This window comes from Cryptomeria japonica, chromosome 5 (genome assembly GCF_030272615.1).
Source record: "Cryptomeria japonica chromosome 5, Sugi_1.0, whole genome shotgun sequence".
Classification (NCBI taxonomy): domain Eukaryota; kingdom Viridiplantae; phylum Streptophyta; class Pinopsida; order Cupressales; family Cupressaceae; genus Cryptomeria; species Cryptomeria japonica.
The window spans coordinates 373,037,516-373,059,448 of NC_081409.1; the positions used below are offsets into that span (position 1 = coordinate 373,037,516).

At 36.0% G+C, this 21,933-nt stretch overlaps 1 protein-coding gene across 5 annotated transcripts in view; it reads left to right on the forward strand.

The window, feature by feature from the left end:
• LOC131034934 (DEAD-box ATP-dependent RNA helicase 21) overlaps positions 1 to 15,776 on the forward strand; it is a 223,990-nt gene extending 208,214 nt beyond the window's left edge. For 4 of the 5 annotated variants that reach the window (XM_059221467.1, XM_059221468.1, XM_059221466.1 and 1 more), the window contains 4 exons: positions 10,297 to 10,360; positions 10,462 to 10,547; positions 10,835 to 10,904; positions 11,060 to 11,333. In XM_059221467.1, the coding sequence (XP_059077450.1) occupies positions 10,297 to 10,360; positions 10,462 to 10,547; positions 10,835 to 10,904; positions 11,060 to 11,112 (273 nt within the window). In that variant the 3' untranslated portion in view covers positions 11,113 to 11,333. Of the gene's footprint in view, positions 1 to 10,296; positions 10,361 to 10,461; positions 10,548 to 10,834; positions 10,905 to 11,059; positions 11,334 to 15,404 lie in introns of those variants that run through there. The other variant, XM_059221469.1, reaches the window with a different exon arrangement.
• Positions 15,777 to 21,933: the final 6,157 nt, after the last annotated feature.

Consider the following 21,933-nt stretch of genomic DNA (forward strand, 5'->3'; position numbering starts at 1 on the left):
GTGCTCTCATGGTTTTGAGACACATGGTTTTACATATACCACTTGGTTGTTTTGTGTGAGCTTGAATTTATAAAAGCAAGCATAGGGTTAGTGGTTGAAGTTGGCTAGTTGGTTGGTTGGTTGGCTTGCATATCATTTGTATTGTGTTCTCTTGTACAGTGCATATATGAAGCATGACATGGGATGTGTGGTTACCCATTATGATTGGACACATGGAGGATGCATTGGAGAAGTTTGATGATTCAGCAATATTCATGGAGACTTTATAAGTATATTGTAACGTACCATTATTGAATAATTCTTTGAATGTGGATTTTTGGAGGATAGGCTTTTCCTAGAGCATATCTTGTGCAATCTTGTGGTATGTTTTTAGTCTTTGCATTATGGTTATTTCGTAAGCTAGTATACATGTTTTTCTTCATAGGGTTATGTAGGGAATGACTTGACCAACTTCGTAATGTGCATAATTAAGTTATAGGCATCTATACCATCGTTTGAGGACTTAGCAAGTGCTCTAGAAGGCTTGCCAAACTTGCAAGTCCCTAAGTTGGTTGTGTTGAGTTGACCAGACTTGCATGTCGAGTCGACCAAATTTGCGTGTCTAGTCGACCAGACTTGCATGTCGAGTTGACCAGACTCACCTGTTGAGTCTGGTCGAGTCTTGGAGAGTGCTTGGCCAAGTCCTCTCCAAGAATCACCGATTCCTAAGCCAGTTTCTTGTGGCCCTTGAACATAATAGTCATGCATTTCTAAGTTAAAATTCATCTTTTTTGGTCATTTTTTGCTCTTATTCGCCCATTTCACCCAATGAAGCATCAACATAGCAAGAAGATGATTTGAGAAGAGAAATTTCAAGGAGTCAAAAATGATTGTTATGGTGAATGGACTATTGGTGAACAAAATGATGTCCCCCTAAATGATGAAAGATCTTGTAGAATTGGAGAGAGGATTAGCAAAATTGGATGCAATGGAGGAAAATGAAGACACTTTTGAAGAAAAATCTATCATCATTTTGATATCGACTTACCTTCTAGTTTTGAGGCTTGAAAAATTAAGTTACAATAGGAGGGGAAAAAGGAAGATGTAGATTGTATTTGTTTTTTATTTATTTTGACATATCCTCATATGTAGACACTTATACTGCTATTATACATTTATTATTTAATTTTGTTGTATTAGAGTGTATGGCTTGACTTCGAAACGAGGATCCTATGATATGTGTAATGTTTGAATTATGACAAATTGATAGTCAAATTAGACTTTTGTGTTTTTAAATGCATTAGATTCTTTTATTTTTTTGTGTAATTATGAGGTTTTTTTTGCCGAGTCCATGAGTCCCAAGTCCAACTCAAAATTTTGGGCTGCCAAGTTTGAGTAGAGTCCAAGTCCTAAAACTATGATCTATACATAAATCTCTATACATTATTTCTTTACAATGTTAGTAAAAGCTTGGAATTTGTCCCTTTTCTTCATATTGATCACTTATCTAAATATATCTATGCATAGAAAGTTCCATATCGCTACCTTCAAAGAATCTATTATTGATTAAACATTTTCTTGATCTTTTGAGAATGAGAAGTGCTTCCTTCATTTTGCTCCATCTGATGTATATGCAACAATATTTCATTTCTAAATTCCCTTTTTATTTCATTAGTCAAACATCTCCAACTCCCAATTTTGGCCATCTCGTCTGCTTAAGAATCTCGAGTCCTTTCACTAGTATCATACCTTATACCCAGTTATTAGTATCAATCCCAGTGTGAATCAAATATCCCAACATAGGCTATCATATATCATCTTTAAATATTCTCCTATCAACAGATGATCTTGGGATTCCATTTTCTGCCCCATTTAATTTCAATGTTAATCTTTTGTAAAGGATTGTAACATTTGTTCACTATTCCCTTTGCTACTTTGTGCTTCCTTATGTTGTGTCAGAGTTTTTATCCGTTTTCATCATCTTCTTGCCTCGGATTCTAAGATACATGGTTCTTTTGTTTTAGCTTGGGTCCTGGTACGAGTACGGCTTGGGTACATCTTGGGTTCTTCCTGGATGTCGTGGTTCTTTGTGGGTCCTTCTGTGAAGAACCCACAAGAACCCAGGCACACAGGAAGTACCAAGGGCCATACCCAAGCATAGTTTCATAAATTAAAACCTCAATTTCACTCACACAACTTTGTGACAGCATTTTTTATCAGAATATGCTGGCAAGCAAGCTATTAAATATCATTTCAGTTGCATTTGTGAGCTATACCTATGAACACGGGGTTAGTAAACTTTATATCAGCAAAACTGAGATTGATTTCAGTCGATTTACGTTATGCATATGTAGCAGCTGTTTGCTTATGTTTTGTGAAATCAATTTCCTTGAGTTGTTAATGATTTGGCATTTTGTCAAATGTTTGAAAAATGAAATTGAACCAACTTCAGCACTTGACACAGCTAGAGGTGGTGGCAATTCAATTGATTGTGGTTCAAATGAAGTTGAACCTAATGTTGATATTAACCTTGATGCTTCTGATAAAGAACATGAATATTAAAATAGATTATAATTTGAATTTTCATTGTGTAATGACATTTTGAGACTTGAGTAATTTCATTTTTGCAAATTATGAACGAGGCATCAAAACATTCTATTTTTTGATATTTATTGGCAATTATGGATTTATGAGTATCACTCTTCTTATAGTTATACACTGATATAGTTTAGATTTTATAAATTTGATGTTTGAACACACACACACACACACACACACATATACACAGACGTACCCGTACTTGTACCCAAGGAAATTTTCTTACCCGTACTGTTGATGTGTGTTTTATGCACATAACATTTCAGAATAAAATACCAAGGTAATTTACCCTCTCTTGAACAAAATCACCTCAGATGCTAAGGGTAAGATCAACTAAAATGATTCCAAGGTTTCTACATGTTAGGTCTTGATGAGTGGGTAACTCAATGGTTGATGTGAATTGCTATGTTCACTTGGGGACTTACACAAATGTTACGATTATCTTCTTTGATCATGAAATATGTGGAATAGGTGTGCTGACAACTTAGGATTTAGCAATGGAGTTCCAGACTTAATTCTTACTAAAAAATGGGTAAATGGAATAGGGTTTATGAAATCTATTCCAAGCCCAAGAATGTAGGAAATGATGAACAAGTTTAGTGGAATCAAACTAGGCAGGGTCTCACAAATAGGTATTGAGACAAGCTTAGTGCAATCGTCTAAGGTATACTCAAGGATTTTCAAACTATTACCATCAAACATTGACGCCATCTAAGTTGATGCTTGTCAAGGGACGCGTAATAGTTGAAGTTAAGCTTACTCAAATTTCCAGTCAACCACACAAGGCGCACTTACCAGAGGCAAGAGGCTAGTGGTATGGATTAAGGATTCCACACAAATATATTCAACAAATCTTTCACTCAATCTAATAAACATGAAAACAAATTCTAATCTAACTTGGAGGAATTGAAAACCATGAATGCAAAGACAACATTTGAAGAGCAAAATCACCAACGATTGAACAATGATTTAGATTCAAATAGCTGCAACATATACCAACAATTCTATAAAAACTCTCTTACAAATGAGAGACAATGAGGTATATATAGAGTCTCTTACAAAATGGATGGCCAAGATTAAACCTAAATCAAGTGCCAAGATCATGCCAACAAAACCCTAGAATTGCTCTAATTAGGGTTTACATAAAAAATGGTGCCACCAACATATGGCCTAATAGAAAGATACCTAGTCATCCAATACAGAATCTTCTAGAAGATTCCTCCCTTCATCTCTCTCCTCCAGCATACTCCAAGAATCTAGCCAATACAGAATCTAACTCCATGGAATTGCTAGGTAAGGTATCTTGCTGCAAATCAATCACGTCCAATGAATTCGAGCAACCGTCTAAAGTGTTCTCCCAATCTGGCATGAGCTTCTGCGAACTATGAACATGAATCAACAAAGAGACCAAATCATCCATCTGACTCTTCTTGAAAGAGTCCAACTGACAAAAATACATAAGTTTCATCTTGTCTCTTAATTCGGCTTAGTGTAAACCACTAGCATCACTAACATCAACACACAATAATTCCTCAATTGAGGCAAGGATCTTCATCTGAATGTCCTGAATCAATCCTTCCATCTCTGTACAACTCAGTTGGGTGCTCTCATAAGTTGATTTCTTCACGACCAATGAACAATACCAACCATGGAAATCGCCATGGAAATCGTACCTGTCCCCACTGTGCACAATGCTCTCGCTAATCAACGTGGACTTAGGAATCTTCTTCAAAGCTCTGAGGCATGGAATAGCCTTCTCCTGGATAGGCCGAAATTCTTCCCAAACTCCCTCCAAATATTGGATTCTAAACATGAGCCTTGTTGTCCTATCATATGCCTGGACAAACTAAGTAAGGAAATCATCCGTTTGTTTTCTTGCACTTTCAATCCACTTCTCCACCTCCGAGAGTGTATCTCTCATTGCCTCATAGTGTGAATGTAGTCCATGATCAACCGCAATAGGGGAAATAAGGGTGGGATTCTCATGGCATATCCCCGCAATATACTCTCTAAGTCTGATATTCTTTTCTCTGTACTTCTCCTTCTCTTCAATTTCTCTATCTAACCTTGCGCTGATCACCCTAAGGTTATCACCAACCTTCTGAAACTCTTGCTCTCTTGTAGTACGGCCAAGGGCAACTGAAGTAATCTGGAAATCCATAGGAGTAGCAATGTCTGCCGTCACACCTTTAATAGGAACAACCACCTGCGCAATCCGCATTCCTGTCTCATCTCTAGCTATGCGCGACAGTATCTCAACTCTCTTGGGTTCTTTCTCCTTATTGTTCCTAGCTAAGTAGTCATCAATGTTATCAATAGGCTGTACCTCTATCATCTTCTTACTTTTTTCCATACTTTTCATTAGCCAATCAGGAATAGCAGATATCTCCATACCATCATTGAGACACATATCTCGATCAAGCCCTCTCAATGCCGAGATAACATCATCATCATCATTAGGATTACTCTTGGTCAAATCATATATCTCATTTCCCAAACTTACCTCCAAAAGGACAGTAGGGGATCTCGACTGATCATCATTCTCACTTGGTGGAGTAGATGTTGTTGTGGCATGTAAATCCTGAATATTCTTTGGTAGTATCACTGTGTTGGACCATTGCTAGGTCTCCTTATTATGTTTTGTTATTTCAACTTCCTTAATTGATGAGACACTGAGAGGGGGTGAAGGAATGATAGTCTTTTGCTTCTTCTTCTTGACCTCCTCAATCTTCTTCCCTCTAGCCTTGACTCCTCCTGGCATGTTTTTCTTTCTCTTGGAAGGTTGATTCTCTTCATCTGCATGAATCCTGACATCATTGATAGTCCTTTGATCATCCTCAGAAGTAGATTCTTCTGGCTTCATCTTTTCATAAGTGAAGGAAACACTCATATCAACTAACTTATTCATTTGAATATCCACCCATGTACGGGAGAAACTCAAGACCTCTCTCATCAATATCTTTAAATCTATCTCTTCTGATTCTAACCAATTAGGCAATAAGGTCACCTTCATTTCATTTTCATACTTAGGATGCATATGATCCCTATCATCTAACACCTGATGAGGAATGAGAAAAAGTCCACACTTCCTCATGAGATCCACTTACATTCTGGACCACATTCGTCTCTTCGCTGTCTGCTCGTCCATCAGGTTGGCCCAATAATCTTCTATGTCCGTCTTGTGGATGAACTTCTTTCCCCCGATACTTCCAACTTTCTTATCTAGATCAAATCTTTCTCTTTTCTTGAAGATTGCAAATCGATAGAATGTAAGCTCCTCACTCGCAGTGCTGGCGGCTAAGGCAGACTGGCAAACTTCCAATGTCTTCCCAACTGAAATAGGGAATGTCATGCCTGTCCTATGGTTCTCTTTCTTAATGGAATCAAACTCTAGAAGTTGTCTCAAAACTTCCAACAAGATCATTCTGTCAGAAGGATACCTAGGAAGCCAATAGGGTTCGGATTGAAACCCATGAATCCTAAGGTACCTGAAAGTGGGAAACTGTATATACCACGATCCATATTTCTCTATTAGCTCTGTTGCCTCCTTGGACAACCTCCTATGGATTCCGCCTTGCAGCATCCGCATGATGTACATTGTGAACACATCATTCACTCTCTTCTAATCTTAAATTCTACACATGTTCAACTGGGGATAGCACTCATAATTCCTGAATTGTCCTTGCCCATTCTCGACTTCACCTCTGCATATCAATCCTTTGTATGTAACAAACCATGCAAGCAGGTATACCAAGTAGGAAGCCATGGCGAATGACTTGCGAATGACTTGGACCGCTCTACATTCCTCAGCTGAAAGTCCAAATTGTCACTTATGATTCTAGACCAATTTATCAACGTCCCTCTAAGACAATCCTGGATGAAGTAGAACATCCATCCATTGTATATTGCACCTTGCGGCATCCCCATCACTCTGTTAAGTAGGAATGCTAAGTCACTATATTCCTCTTTGAAGTCTGTGCACATGGTGTATCGGGAGCCTTGGAATGATGAAGCCTAAGCTCGATCATCCACTCTTTATTCACTACATTTTTACACGCATCCATCTTCTTCGTGTATCGATCTTCATATTCATCCTTAGTTACATTCTTCATATCTGCTCCACGTGGAATTCCAAACACCTCACCAATTGCATCCTCAGCAAGGTAAGCAATGACAACGCCCCTAGGAGTTTTGATCATTCGCGAGCGAGGATCATAACATCGTGCACACTCCAGGATAAGGTCACTGCATTGTATGGACTGTGGGAATCTAGCAGTTTGAAAGATACCACTCTTCATAATGTTTACATATGCTAGGGAAGGAATCTGATTTCCAACTCTGAACATCCCCTGTCGCATCAGGCTCAAGCTCAGGAAATGCATGTTCATATCCGTAATCTCCTTCCATCTGGATGACATCTTGGATTGTGGATAGAATCCAGTCTCCACAATCCTCTGTTGTTCTCTCTTTTCCTTAAATCCAGACTTCGACATTGTACCTGTACGAAGCTTGAAGTTAGAACTTAGGAAAAAATACAATATTATTAATAAAATTCCTAACTTCTTGATGATTTAGACCAATTAGGGTATGAAAATCAGGAAAATAGTCCACACTCTAGGTAGATTTTAACAATTTAAATACAAAATGTGCCAAGATCAAGGTATGAAACCCTCATGAAATTAACACCTCCTTATACTTGGAAATTTTGTGCAAATTATAGTGTAAAGGAGTATACTGGATTAAGAGTGACTAAGGAAAGGCATGAAAGATGGTCTTTTCACACAAAATTATGTTTGAGGACACCTTCCGAAGTCAACAATGGAGGTCAACAAAGTCTGAAGACAACCTGCAATTGTACAAATTAGCCTTTCAAAACAAGTTGCAATCACCTAAATGTGCATAAATTTGATGGACAACAACTTAGATAATGAAAGCAAATCAAATCCGGGAAAAATGGTATGGCTGGTAAGAGGTAAATTTTCTGAGGACAAGCAGCCATGGCGAAGTTGCAGACCTGTAACAGCCCTCAAATGGTCGAGTGATTGACTGAAAATGGCTTGAAAACTCTCCCAAAGGCAAACCGTTAAGTTTGGAGTTGGCTGGCAATGAAAGTTTAAGTCTGAAAAATGAATGTACAGCCAACAACGAAGCTCACTCTCGCTGCAATAATGGCGTTTAAGTTCAGATCTGAGGTAAGGACAGCAATTAAGAAGCAATGGCGGTATCAAATGTGGAAGGAATCCATCAAAATATGCTTCAACACACTTGCCAAAGAAAATCGAATTTTTATCAGCTATGGCGCCATCTTCAAATCTGAAAAATGTCTTCAATGTGCACGCAATCTGCCAACAATGGTCTGAGAACAGCAGGTAGAATGGCGATATCAAGGAAAATTGTCAAAGTTTTGGAATGCAAGAACAAATCGCCCTTCACGAAAATCGCTGATCTCACCCAAAATGGCGGACTTTACCAAAATCGTGGTATGGGGGGGGTCTTCAATGGCAGCGGTATCACCTTGATAACAGCAAGTAGAATGGTGGATTTCACCCAAGCAAAAATCGCCAAAAAATTTGGAGGAAAGTCACCAAACATGAAAGTCACCAATCTAGAGAAAAATCGCCATTTCCAAAAAAAATCGGAAATCTGAATACAATGGCAGCGATTAAGTGATTTGCCAAGCTGGAAAAATGGAGGAAACATAAGTCTTCAATCAACCTCTTCACCAAAACACTCCATCAAAAATCGCCAATAAGAGAGAAAATCGCCCTTGCATGGAAACACCTGGCAAACTTAATAATAAAATAATGCTGGACTTCTCTCTATTTGAACTCACTTTCACTATCAAATCTCACCACACAAGCAATGTGGGATAAATACTTGTTCTTATACTTTCTTTGGTGAAACCGATTTGCTTCTAGAAGGTTAAAATATTAAATGCTTATTGCAAATCATTTAATTGTTTTTTAAATGTATTAAATAGTCGTTGCTTTATTAAAAACAATTAAAACAAGACTCTCTTTATTAAAATATTGCAATTTAAACCAAAATTTGAGCCACTTGGGAAAATCGATCCAAGTAGGGATTAAAAAATCCCATCAAAATCATTTAAAACGTGAAACTATTCCCCATAAGGGAAAATCGATCTAAGTATGGACAAAATTTCCCAACAAAATCCATCAAAATGCATGCAAAATGGGGCTAGGGGAAAATTGACCTTAGTTTGGATGAAAATCTGGACTCAAAATCATAAAAAATGCTCCAAGTGGAAAATCGCCTTTAGTCTGGACTGAGAGTCTGCATAAAAATCCTCAAAACTCGTCACAAAAGACCTAGTGGAAAATCGACCCAGGTGTGGAATGTCATCCGCAATTCCATCCATACTTCCCTGGTGGAAAAACATGGGTAGTCAGGACAAATCCTGACACTTAGTCAAAATTTAATGCATCCAATGGAAAAACGACCCTAGTATGGATTCACAGTGGTGGAAAAATGAAGCAAGTTTGGATTCCAAGGGAAATCCATGTCCAGTTTGGATTCTGAGAGGGGAAAACCATGGGTAGTCAGGAATATGAGGGGAAAAGCACCTCTAGTATGGAATTTTGACCTTTTAACCCTTAGGATATGGATTTTTATCCGGAAAATGATGATTTTTCCACTCAGAATCACTTAGAAACTTCAAAACTCAATAAAACTCAACTGGACCTAGGCAAATTTATCAGAAAATGGAGCGTAACACAAGGAAATTTATCGGGATAAAGTGCGAAATCAACTTGAATAACTCTCTAGGAGCGAGAAAACAACTCCAAAAGGTCCTGAAACACCTTAGCACTTAAAATCACCGATGAGGACATTTAAAAATACGTTAACGCTCCAAAAAAGGGGGGTCAACATTTAGACAAAACTAGGATCATCAAAATCTAAACTTTACGTTCTTGATCCTGTAACTTCAAAAACCCTAAACAACACTAGGCATGATCAAAACTTTGAGACTCGGGCACATGAAGCACAAAATTGCCCACTAAGGAACCAAAACCCTAACCAAAACAACACGAGAAGTAGGAAAAGAGGGGGTCCCCGTTAGCAATGGGGCGATGTGTGAAAAGGTCACAACACGTATCCACGAATCTGTACCCGTACCCATACCCGAATCAGTAACTTAGCTCAGATTGTTTTTCAATCACTTATCTATTCTCCTTAACTTCCTATGAAAATACATTTAGAGATTGCTGCTTCAATCTTTCCATAAAGCCCTATTCTTCAAACTAATTCGTACATTCCTGTAATCAAACATTTTTCATTTTCCGGTCAATTTATTATCATAGCTATATATGGTAGATGTTCTTTACCTAAAATACATCATTGCAAGTCCAGAGTTGGTTTTCTTGCATTGCAACTTTTCCATCTTGAAAGTTGAACTTGAAACTATGTATTTGGTTTACAGAAGTTACATTATGATGATTTTTATGCCCCATTCAAGCCTGCAATAGTGTCATGATCCATCTTTAATGGCTATTAATGTAAATGCTGGTTTATTAAATTTCACTTAACATATGATTTTTATAGATGTCACCTTTGCTTGCATTTATATACTTGATTAATGTTTGTATTGGTTTTTGCTGTAGCAGTAAAATTTTATTTCGTAAGTATTGCAAATTTTGTTTATTAAAAGGAGGCTCTTGACACTCTTAAACACAATTAATCTTTGGATGTTGATTGCAGGATGTTGCACATGTGATCAATTTTGACATGCCATCAAACATTGAAATGTACACCCACCGTATTGGTATGCGAGTTGAAAATTACTCTGATATTATGAAATGTATTTGATAATCATTATGTTGTCACATGTACGGATTGTTACTTGAGTTTTACTGCATGTTTTAGGGCGTACTGGACGTGCTGGCAAGACAGGGGTGGCAACTACATTCCTGACACACTATGACAGTGATGTGTTCTACGATTTAAAACAGGTGAACAGTATCATTGAGATTGCTATTGCTTTAGCATTTCTTAAACTATTCTGATATTTCATAGAAGTCATTTTTTAATAACATGCATCCGACAATGAGCTAGACAGGGAAAAAGACAATTATAACAATCCAGTTAGGTATCAAATGCTTTTGCTAAGCATAAGCAATCTCTGCTGTTTACCAAGCTTTTCTCTTACATTTTGCATCTCTATGTTTGGATTTTCCTAATAGAATCAAGGTATGTATTGTAATAGACTGACAATCAATGGAATATTTTTTTTTTGTAGATGCTCATTCAAAGCAACAGCCCAGTGCCTCCAGAATTAGCACGGCACGAGGCCTCAAAATTCAAACCAGGTCCAGAACTCCAAAATTGGAACTGCCATTATATCTTTGAGATTTATTTCACTCTCCTTTTGTAATGCTTTTCTGATTTGTGCTTTCAGCACTTATTAGCCTTGAAAAGAGCCTGGTTAATTTATGTGTTTAATTTAATATTTTCTTTTCTATAGGTACAATACCTGACAGACCGCCCAGAAGGAATGACACAGTCTTCACACACTGAATACCAGATTGGTAAAATTATTTCTTGAATGAATCCATTTGTCGCCATAATAAGGCCTGTTTATAATTAGAATTGGCTATGACCTTAAATATGGAAAATAACTTACCTTTATTTTTGCAATCCTATATTTGATGTGTGGAAATACTTTTAATCTGGCTAAATAAAAAATGTAAGTGCATTTTGTATTGCCAATTCAAGCTGGAAAAATAGTCTTAAGTCCATTTGACTGTTCTAAAGGTCAAACGTATATGGCACATTAAAAATCAACATCCCTTATATTATTGTAAAAAATTGCAAGTAGATATGATCTCAACCTTGCTACTCTTGTCATGTTAAGAAAAAAATGGTATTAGCTTGTAACAAAAACAGTGTTCTTCAACTGGATTCTGTGTTAGACAGGAACGGGGATGCAAATAGTAAAATAGGGTTTTCCTTTTGAGGAAGTAAAGATATATTTTGTAATTTCCATAGGTTAATATGGATAAAATCTACCAAAAAACCAGCTATTTTAAGTTAGAATATAGGAAGAAGATGCACATTGAGCACCAGATGATTTCATCACATGCGAAGGCCACTTTGTATTGACCAGAGCAAGCGAAACATTGTGTAGGCAAAGTTAAGATGTGATAGTGAGATTAGGTGAACTGAAACAAGTCTCAAACATGGAAGAAATGAAGCATAGAGATCAACTGACGAGAAGGGATCATGAGTGGTATACATTCCTATGTAACACACCTTAACCATGCTGGAGTAGAGGTTCTCCTTGTCACCATGATGATGCAGTGTCTTCAAAAGTGCAAATAGGGTTGAGTTTTAAGTTATCAATCTCTAACTAGAATTTGGTTTATTCATTACTTAATTACCTTGTTTATTTCATTTTGTCTAACATTTCCAAAGTTATATATACCATCAAAAGTAATTTATGATACTTATTGCTTATTTATTGTGAATATCAAAATCCAAGACAATACAAAAGAATAAACGGGTCTCCTATTCATAGCAATTTGAATTTGAATTTTGACAGACCATCCAAGGGCAACCCAACTCTTTAGACTTGACAAAACATTATAGTATAGGCTGCAAGCATAGTAGGTTTGGATTTAAATGCAGATGGACAAGTATGAGGTATATATCTTGAGACATGTCAAAATATAATATTTAGTGCAATTCAATTGTGTAGTTGAATTCTCATAAAACGTCATGTATAAGTTCTATACACATTCCTATTGGATATATATGTTCAATTTGTAAGTTGAATCCTCACAAAATATCATACTTAAATTCTCTACACATTACTATTAGATATATATGCTCAATTTTTACAAGACATTGAATTGTTTACTTTTATTAACAAACATTACAATTTTGTATATAACATCCCATCTCTTCTTTCTCCTCGCAAAGGAATTGAAGAGCACACAAGGGGAGTGAGGTGAATGAGTATATCAACAAACTTTTACTTCTCAAAACTTGATTAGATACAAGAGATATACTTAATAAAGTTAAATTAACCACACATGCAAGATCTAGCAAGAACACAAAGGAACACAAGATTTATGTAGAATTCTTGGTGGGAGAAAATTATGACAAAATATTGCTTATATTAATCTTATTTATACAAACTTTGTAGGTGCCAACCTACTAGATGTACTAACCCCTACAATATGAGGCACCAACCTCACCAATATAAAGGATCAACTTCACCAATATGAGGCATCAATGTCACCAATATGAAGCACCAACTTCAATATGAGGCACCAACTTCAATTTCAATTTTTTTCTAAATTCTGCTATAATATCTTCCACAGATCTGTTATGAATTGATGATAGGTTTGCCACAAGGTGACCACAATCTCCTCTTTAAAATTTGCTACAAACTCCTCATATTCTTCTCCTCAATTCTAAAATAATCTTCTCATGTATAGCCTTATATAGTTCCAGTGTACATATATACTTGATTGTCTTCAAAATACTCAACATACCTCTTAGCACTATGCTTCATATCTATTTATACTTTTATCTATTAAAGGTCACGCCTTTTGGAAAAGCCATTCCTTGAAGAGACATGTCTTATTCTTCACCAATCGCTGACTTGCCTTACAGAAAATCACGTCTCCTTTTTTACAAAGGTTCGCTACCTTTATGTTTATAACTAACAACAGATTTGTCTTAATGAATCACTAAATTATGTTATACTTTGCAAGCTAGAAAATGGATCACATCACTGTTTAAGTTATGAGGATTTGCCATTGTCAACTGCATACATAGATTGCTGCACATGTAAATCTTTGCATTGTCAACTGTTCAAGATATTTGATCATGTCCAACATTGTCAACTGCATGCATGAATCGTTGCACATATAATAACAATGTAAATAACTAAATCACAATTATTACAATCTTTATGATCAACATTACTCCCAACTTCTCCCGTGGGTACTCAAAAGTTTCTTTTGGAAGGGGCTTTATTAAAATGTCTGCAATCTGCTCCTTAGTAGCAACATACTCTGACTTTACTTGTTGCTCAAGTACTTGCTCTCTCAAGAAGTGATATTTAAAATATGCTTCATTTTTTAGTGCATAACTAGATTCTTTGATATGTTTATAACACATGTATTATTAAAAATAAATAAAGATGAGATGCTCATATTCAATCTTATTGTCTTTCAAAGTTTACTTCATCCATAAAACCTGTGTGCAACAAGTTGTTGCAATATACTTGGCCTTTGCAGTAGATAAGGAAATTGAAGCATATTTCTTAGTCAACTAGGATAACAAACTATTATCAAGAAAGAATGCTCCTCTACTTGTGCTCCTTTTATCATCAACATTGCCAACCCAATCTGCATATGTATATTTAGTAAGGGTGAAATTTTCACCTCTTGGATATGACAACCCAAAATCCATAGTACCCTTTAAATATTTGAATATTCGTTTGACAACATGAACATGAGTTTCTTTTGGTGCTGATTGGTCATGGACCTTTATAGGGTTTGGTTAGCCTTTGGAGATTCATCATCTTTACTTAATTTGCAACCTCTAACCATGGAAATATTCATTGGATTGTAGTCTTCCATCCCGACTTTTTTCAACATCTCCTTAATATACTTGGTTAGTGAAATAGATATACCTTCATTTGATTGAGAAATTTGTAATTCAAAGAAGAAAGACAACTCACTAAGCATTGACCTTCCACACTCCTACATATTTGATCTTGTCTTTGCTGCTACCAAAAGTAATGTCATCCACATATACTATGACAACCAACACGTTATCTCCTTCATTCTTGATATAAAGATTGCTACCCGCGATTCCTCTTTTGAAACCTTGCTCTTGAAGATACGAGTCTAGTCTTGAGCACCAAACCCCCTAGGCTTGTTTTAGTCCATAAAGTGCCTTCTTTAGTTTGCAAACATAACCCTCATTCTTTGATTGAAGAAACTCCTCTGGTTGTTCAATGTACACTTCTTTCTCCAAGTTTCCATTTAGGAAGGTTGATTTCAAATCCTTTTGATAGTCTTTGAAGTTTTTGAAATAGGCAAGGGTCTTCTATATGAGCAACATGAGCAAAGTTTTCTTCAAAATCAATTTCAACTTGAGCATATCCTTCGCACACAAGACTTTCTTTGTTTCTTACAACTTGGCTATGCTTGTTCAATTTATTTTTGAAAATCTATTGAGTGCAAATGACATTCTCATCCTTAAGTCTTGAGACAAGTTCCCAAGTTTCATTCTTCTCGGTTTGATCCAATTCCTCTTCCATGGCCTCTATCCAAAAGTTATCTTCTCTTTCTTTGGTAAAGCCCTTTGGTTCTATTTTGGAGAGCAAGAAAAAATGTGCATGTTTTGTTGGGTTAGCAAACCTCATCCTTGTCTAAACCTTTGTATCTAATGACTAATTTGTTGGCAATTGATACTCACCCGGGTTAACGGTGTTGTCATTGATGGCAACACACATCAGTTTTGGTTGGCTACTTAACCGGTACTCACCGGTATTCATGGTTCAATAACCGACATTCAAGGAAATCGACAAACTAGAAACCGGTACACATAGGCCGACATAGGAGATTGATCCGGCAAGCTTAACATGGAGGCGACAACGGTCACATAAATTAATGTTTATATTTTGTATAGGCCGACATGTGATCACCTTTGTAAATATGATTGTAAGCCGACATAAGGCATTTATGTTTATGTTTGTAAAGGGTATATTAGTCAGTCCGGTTAGGTTATTTTGATATACATAAGTGAATAAGGATATGTAATATCATGTGATCGATCTTGATTGGCAGATTGCGAATGTGATGATCTGTAGTCGGTCTTGGTTGGTGGTTAAGGAGATTGAGTAGCGAACTAAGTTACCGGTAAGGGAGGATACAATGTTAACCGGTACAGACAGTGCTAGAACCAGAACTCATCCAACATAGCATATGCATTTTTTGAGTTCAGATTTTTGTTTGTAACTCCATATTTGGTGTTTGTAGTAAGTGAGGCTCCTTTTGTGATGAGCATTGTGCTCTAGGTTGTTGGCCTTTCTGCATGTGTAGGCCCCTCATGTAATATGTATTCATTTGGCCAGTGGGTAGATATTGTGGGTCACCAATCCCACCGCAATTTTTCCTCTTTGAGGTTTTCCACGTAATAAATCTTTGTGTTATGGTGTTGATTCTTGTGGTTGCATTATTATTATTTGTTGTTACTTTCCTGTATGCATACTAGTTATTAAGTGGATTCGTTAATAAGGCGAAAAATTATACAATCGGTAGAACACTGACTGATCCCCCCCCCCTCTCAGTGTTCTTGGATTCCAACATAATTCTCCTGGATGGTTCTTTCAGACAAATTTAGATGGAATTTTAGGTGGTGTTAATGATAGTGTTTTAGGATTTTCTTGTTCAATTGCCTCTATCTTAGCTTCCTCCTTTTTTCCTTCTTCTTTCCAAACTTCCTTTGTTTGAGGAACATCTTGTTGGGTTTCTTCTTCATAGTGTGTTCCTTCATCAACCCTCCCATTTGCACTTTCAACAATCTTGTGTAGCCTCTTGTTGTAGCATTTGTATGCTTTGCTTCTTGTAGAGTAGCTAAGGAATATTCTTTCATTAGCTCTAGCATTAAATTTGCCAAGATCTTCTTCATCTCTCCTTTTGTAGCATGTGCTTCCAAAAAATTTGAAACACTTCATTGTTGTAGGATTTCCTTTCCATAACTCATATAGTGTTTTGTTATCATTTACTCTGATTTGTGCATGATTCAAGATGTAGACCACTATGCGAATCACATCTCTTAAAAAAATATCAATTAATTATGATTTGTTCAACACAACTCTAGCCATTTCTTGGACAATTCTATTCTTTCTTTCGACAACTCAATTCTATTGTGGAGTTCTTGCAACTGAACATTGTTTTATGCCTTGTTTTTCACAAAAATCTTCAAATTCATTGGAAGTGAATTCTACTACTATTTTCGATCTAAGACATTTGATCTTCAAGCCTAATTTATTCTTTAGTAGTGCTTTGAATGCTTTAAACTTATCAAGAGATTCGGATTTTTCTTTTAGAAAGGAAAACTGAGTCATTTTATACTAATCATCAATTAATAGCAAAAAATACCTTCCTCCTTGCATGCTCCTTATTCTAGTTGGACGACGAAGATTTGTATGTATGAGCTCTAATGGTTAAAATGTCGAGTGTTCCTTTGATTTAAAACTCACTCTAGTTTGCTTCCCAAGTTGACATTGCTTGCAAGTGATATATGTGGGCTTTGAAATCTTTGGAATGTATCCCATTGCTTCCTTGCGACTGATCATAACAAGATTATCAAAGTTTAGATGGGCCAATCTTATATGCCACAACCAACTTTCATCTCCTTGTCCCATGTAACATGTTTTGCTATTGCTTTCTTTTGGGATGTAAAGATTATTGGATGTTTTGTAAGCATCTTCTATCAATTTTCCATCTTTCTTGATTTCACATCCTTTGGTAAGTAATGTAACGGTGTGTCTTTTATCACATAGCTGACTTACATTGAGGATATTCTCCTTTAACCCTTTAACATAAAGGACATTCTTAGTTTTTGTTTTTCAATTTTCTAGACTAAGAGTCCCTTTTCCTTTTATATCTTACTTAGTGTTGTCTCCAAATTTCTTCGTCCCTTCATTTGCTTGTTCAAGAGTAATGAATTACTTTTGTCATCTGTCATATGCCTTGAGCAACCACTATCAACATATCATCTATCCTTTTTGTTTTGTGCATGCAAAGTTGTGTAACACCCCGTCAGGATACCCTATAGGAAACAACTGCAAACACTCGAAAAGAGTGCAATATATATATATTTTTAAAAAATATATGAACTTTAAGATGCATTAAGTTAAACATTGCAATAACATTTACACAAGCAAAAGACTTAACACAAACTCCTAAAGGGTTTCCAACGAAGATTACTCGATTAATCCAATGAACATTAAGGTATATTAATCCAATTACCAATGAGATTGATTAAACCTACTCGTGATAGAATGATTACCACATGAACATATCAATTAAATTCCAGAAGAGATCAACTAAGCATGATTGAATATATACAACTGGCATTAGTTACATTATGTCACTGAAGTTACATTCATCATAATCCATATTACTGCATTAAATTAATAACTTCATACATACAATTAAGATTAATATCACCTAAATTACATAATACATTTTAACTATAATACCATTCATACATCCATAATTTAAAAGGAACAAGATGAACACATACACCATACAACACAAATTGATATCGGTGTTCACCCCTAATGGGCTACGTCTCCGGGTCCGCTTCAAGTGCAGGACCATTCTAATAAATTAAAGATGAAAAATACACAAGTTTACATCAATTACATCCTGCTGGCAAGGCGAACATAAACAAATGATGCATATGACCATATAGGGTGCAAGAGATACATGATTAATTCGAGAAGAACAAAAAGATCCATTAGAAACATGGAATGAAATGAATTCCAAGAGAAACATGTGGAGTACTTGTGAAGCTAATCCATCGCAAGAAGGCACGAACAAAATACCCAATGGAAAATGGCACTAGCACCTGACCATTTAGTCCACCAAGGAACCACCCCTCCGTGCTAGTAGATAGTACTAAGGCCCTCAAGCAAGCCACAACAAAGCATCACGTGGTCTCACATATACATCATGTACTTACACAAGACATAAGCATACAATATGATTCTCACAAGAGTGCTCCAAGTTAAGCCAACACATGACTACACACTAGTGAGCATAAGGGAAGAGTGTCATCGCATAGCTGGTATGGACTCTGGTAGGCTTCCATTGGCCCCTACCCCCATCTTGCGTTACCCTGGTAGCCTCTTTGGACGCAACCCTCACTCGAAAACCACTCTTCCTTATGACCCACGACCACAACCAAAACTTAACCAAATCAACTTGCACAATAAATTTACATTCAACAACATTTCATCTTGGCACGAGAATGACTCTTACAAACCAGCACCAAAAATCTACCAAACAGAGTAAAACTCAAACGATTACACTTGCACTCTAAAATTCATCCATGTTAAGGAATCATAACAATCACTCAAAATATACTTAATAGCCAATGTCATCTAATTGCAGCTATTTCAATAACTAACTCTTTCATGATAATAAAATCCACACTAGGGAATAACGCATCGAAAGTGTCCAAGTAACATACACCCAAATAACTTTGCTAAATGCTTAACTTAAAAACCATACACCCTTGAACAGAACAAACATAACTCATAAGCTAAATAAACCAATGTTTAAAACAATGATAAATCTTTTTTCCGATTAAAGCCAATTTGGCTAAAACAAATTTTCCATTTGCCTTCCAAATTTCAAGTTAATGAAAATAACATTTAAATATTTTTGGTAACTAAATTCAATATGTAATCAACATAATCTTTCCAATTCAAAGTTATATCGACTAATCGTAAATGATGGCTAACAATATAAATTTCATTTTTACAACTAATTTGCGTTTACATCAAATCAGTATTTAACATTTTTTTTTTCATTAGTGATTTCAAAATACACAGCGCGCACACACACACATATGAAATATATTATGATTTCTTTTGTTGAAAGTAGGAGTATCCCTTGGCACAAACTCTACAATCTATTGGTTTATGACCAAAATTATTGCATGAAAAACAATAGCCATTAAAGGAATGATGAAACCTAGTTATATATGTTTGTCTTGATGAAAGGGCCTTCTAAAGTTGTCCCTGTTTTTCTTTGAAGGTGGATTGTTCTTTTGTGGGATTATGTTGTTCTCATTCTTGATCTCCTCTTTTTTGTTGTGGTCCTTGGTGGAATTCTTGAGAGCCTTGATGTAGCTCCTTGGGTTTTCTTCATTTTCCTTCTATGGCAGATCCATAGTCATAGAACTTGTAGCCTCTTTTGATTTCTTTTGATCTTCAACAAAACAAAGACCAGTCTTAATATATGGCGATCTTTGTGAATTGATGATTCCATCCAATCTTTTGGTACTTTTGTCAAACTTTAAGTTACTCAACCAATTTATCCAATTCCTTTCTGAAGGAGACAACATCAAGCTCTAGTTTTATATAATTGGATTCTTTGACCTTAGTTGACCTTTTAGAACCTCCTCAATTTGTTTTGCCTCTTGTATTTGTTGGAAGTATGTGTTGTTGTGGTTGTCATTGATGTCAAACTTGTTCCAGATAGTTGTTGGTTAGTAAAGTGTGTGGTGTAGAGACATCTTGTTGCATTGGTGTTTTAACTATTCTATTGGTTGTTCCAGAAGTGTTTGGGTTCGAGAGATGTTGCTGATATTGCTTGGTGTTGTTATCTTCTTTGGTTATATTTTTGGCATTGTGGATATGTTAGTGTTGTGGTCTGGAAATATCTGTGTTTTTCGAATGTTGTGGTATTATTCATTATCAGTTGTGATATTATTTGTTAATCCTACTTTTGTGTCCAAATATGATTTGTGAAAGGTAATTCGATGTGTTATGGGTCTCATTGTAGTGTTTGGAGATCCGGATAAGAGTAATTTGCATTGGAGAATATGTTTTGGCCGTTAATTGTTTATATGGACACATTGTGTGTTGGAATATTGTGAGTTATGTTCCAGCGATTGTGGACCAGTGGATTGATCTTAGGAAGATGTGTTTTGCTCCCCTCTTTCTTCTAGAGTGGATCAACGTGTGTGTTTTTGGTCTAGAAGGTGTATTGTGTTTTAGGCTGACTTAGTTCAAGTTTTGATAATCTATCTTGTATATAAAGATTGTTTGTGATTGAGTTCTTAGATGAAGTGTATGAGAGAGTGTGATGTGGAGTTAGTCAACGAAATTCAGAGAAGAGTGGAGAAGAAGAGTGTATTCGAATGATATGCAAGTTGTTTGAGTTTGTGGTAGAGGTATGAGACAATATGTTGTCAGATGAGGTTTGAGTTGTGTGTTGATGTTGATCGCTTGATGTTAAGTTCAAGGACAACTTCATGATCAAGAGATCCTTCTTTTCAAATCAATTTGTTGTATCTTTCCTTGTTCTAGTTAGCATCAAGTTTGTGAGTCATTTTTGTATCTTGCCCCAAGAGCAGTTCGTCTTGGTCTGCAAGTTTGGAGCAACGAGCTTCTTCATTGTAATTTGATATACATGGTGGATATATTTTGTGGGCAAATGCTCACCGTGGTTTTTCCTTGTTTGGGTTTTCCACGTAGAAAATCTTGGTGCTGATGTGTTGGATTTGTGTCGTTGATTAATTGTTTACGTGCTACATTAATTTTGGTTTAGACTGATTCACCCCACCTTTCAGTCCTGTCGTGGGTTCAACACTATTTGGTCTTTTAGATCTTAATTATTTTGTTTAATTTTACTTGAGTTTCACAGACTTTTTGAATTTGTGCCTTTTGTTTTGAAATCCTTTTCTTGAGCTTTTCATTTTCTTTGTAAGCATACTGAAGTTCTTCCTTGAGAGCTACATCCTCTTCTTCATTGCACGTCTCCTTTCTCCTTTCTCTTCATTTTGTATCATTTTCAACTTCAATTGTCATGAAGAGTATTTCTTCTCCATCACTGCTTGAACATTCTTTGCTGCTTTCTTATGATGATCTATTGCTTTTCTATGAATAGAAACTCTTCTTTTATGTTTGAGAGTTCTTCTTTTGACGTGGATAATGCTTGTGACTCTTCTTTTGATGATGCTTTATTTCCTTCTTTATGCGATTGCCCTTTTCATCCTTGCTACTTTCACTTTTATCTTGTGGACATTTGGAAGCAAGCTATCCAATTTTACCTCAAAACATTTAAATGGAAACTTTCCTTTATATTTCCTAGATGCTATCTTTAGCTTTCTCATGAAGAAATCTTCTTTTTCGTCTATTTCATTTGAACTCTTGCTCGGTTCATATGTTTTGCTTTTTCCTTTTCTTGATGGTTTAAATGTCTCTCCTTTCATGATGGTTTGTCTTCATTTCTCATTTCATAGGCAATGAGGATCCCATGCAACTTGTTCTTTGTCAATGTATCTAGACCTTTGATTTCTTCAATTGTCCAAACTTTGGAATCAAATCCTAAGGGCAAAGATCTTGGAATCTTTTTAACAACTATGGTTTCCTCAAGCTATTCATTAAGTTCTTTGATTGTATTTACAATATCATCAACACGAAGCAAATATGAGGCTATGTTCTCTTTTTTCATCTTGAGACTTTCAAATTGCTTTTGGTTGCATTGAAGCTTCTCCATCTTCACTTTAACATCTCCTTCATAGATATTCTTTAACTTATTCCATAAGTCCTTTGTTGATTTACGATGCATA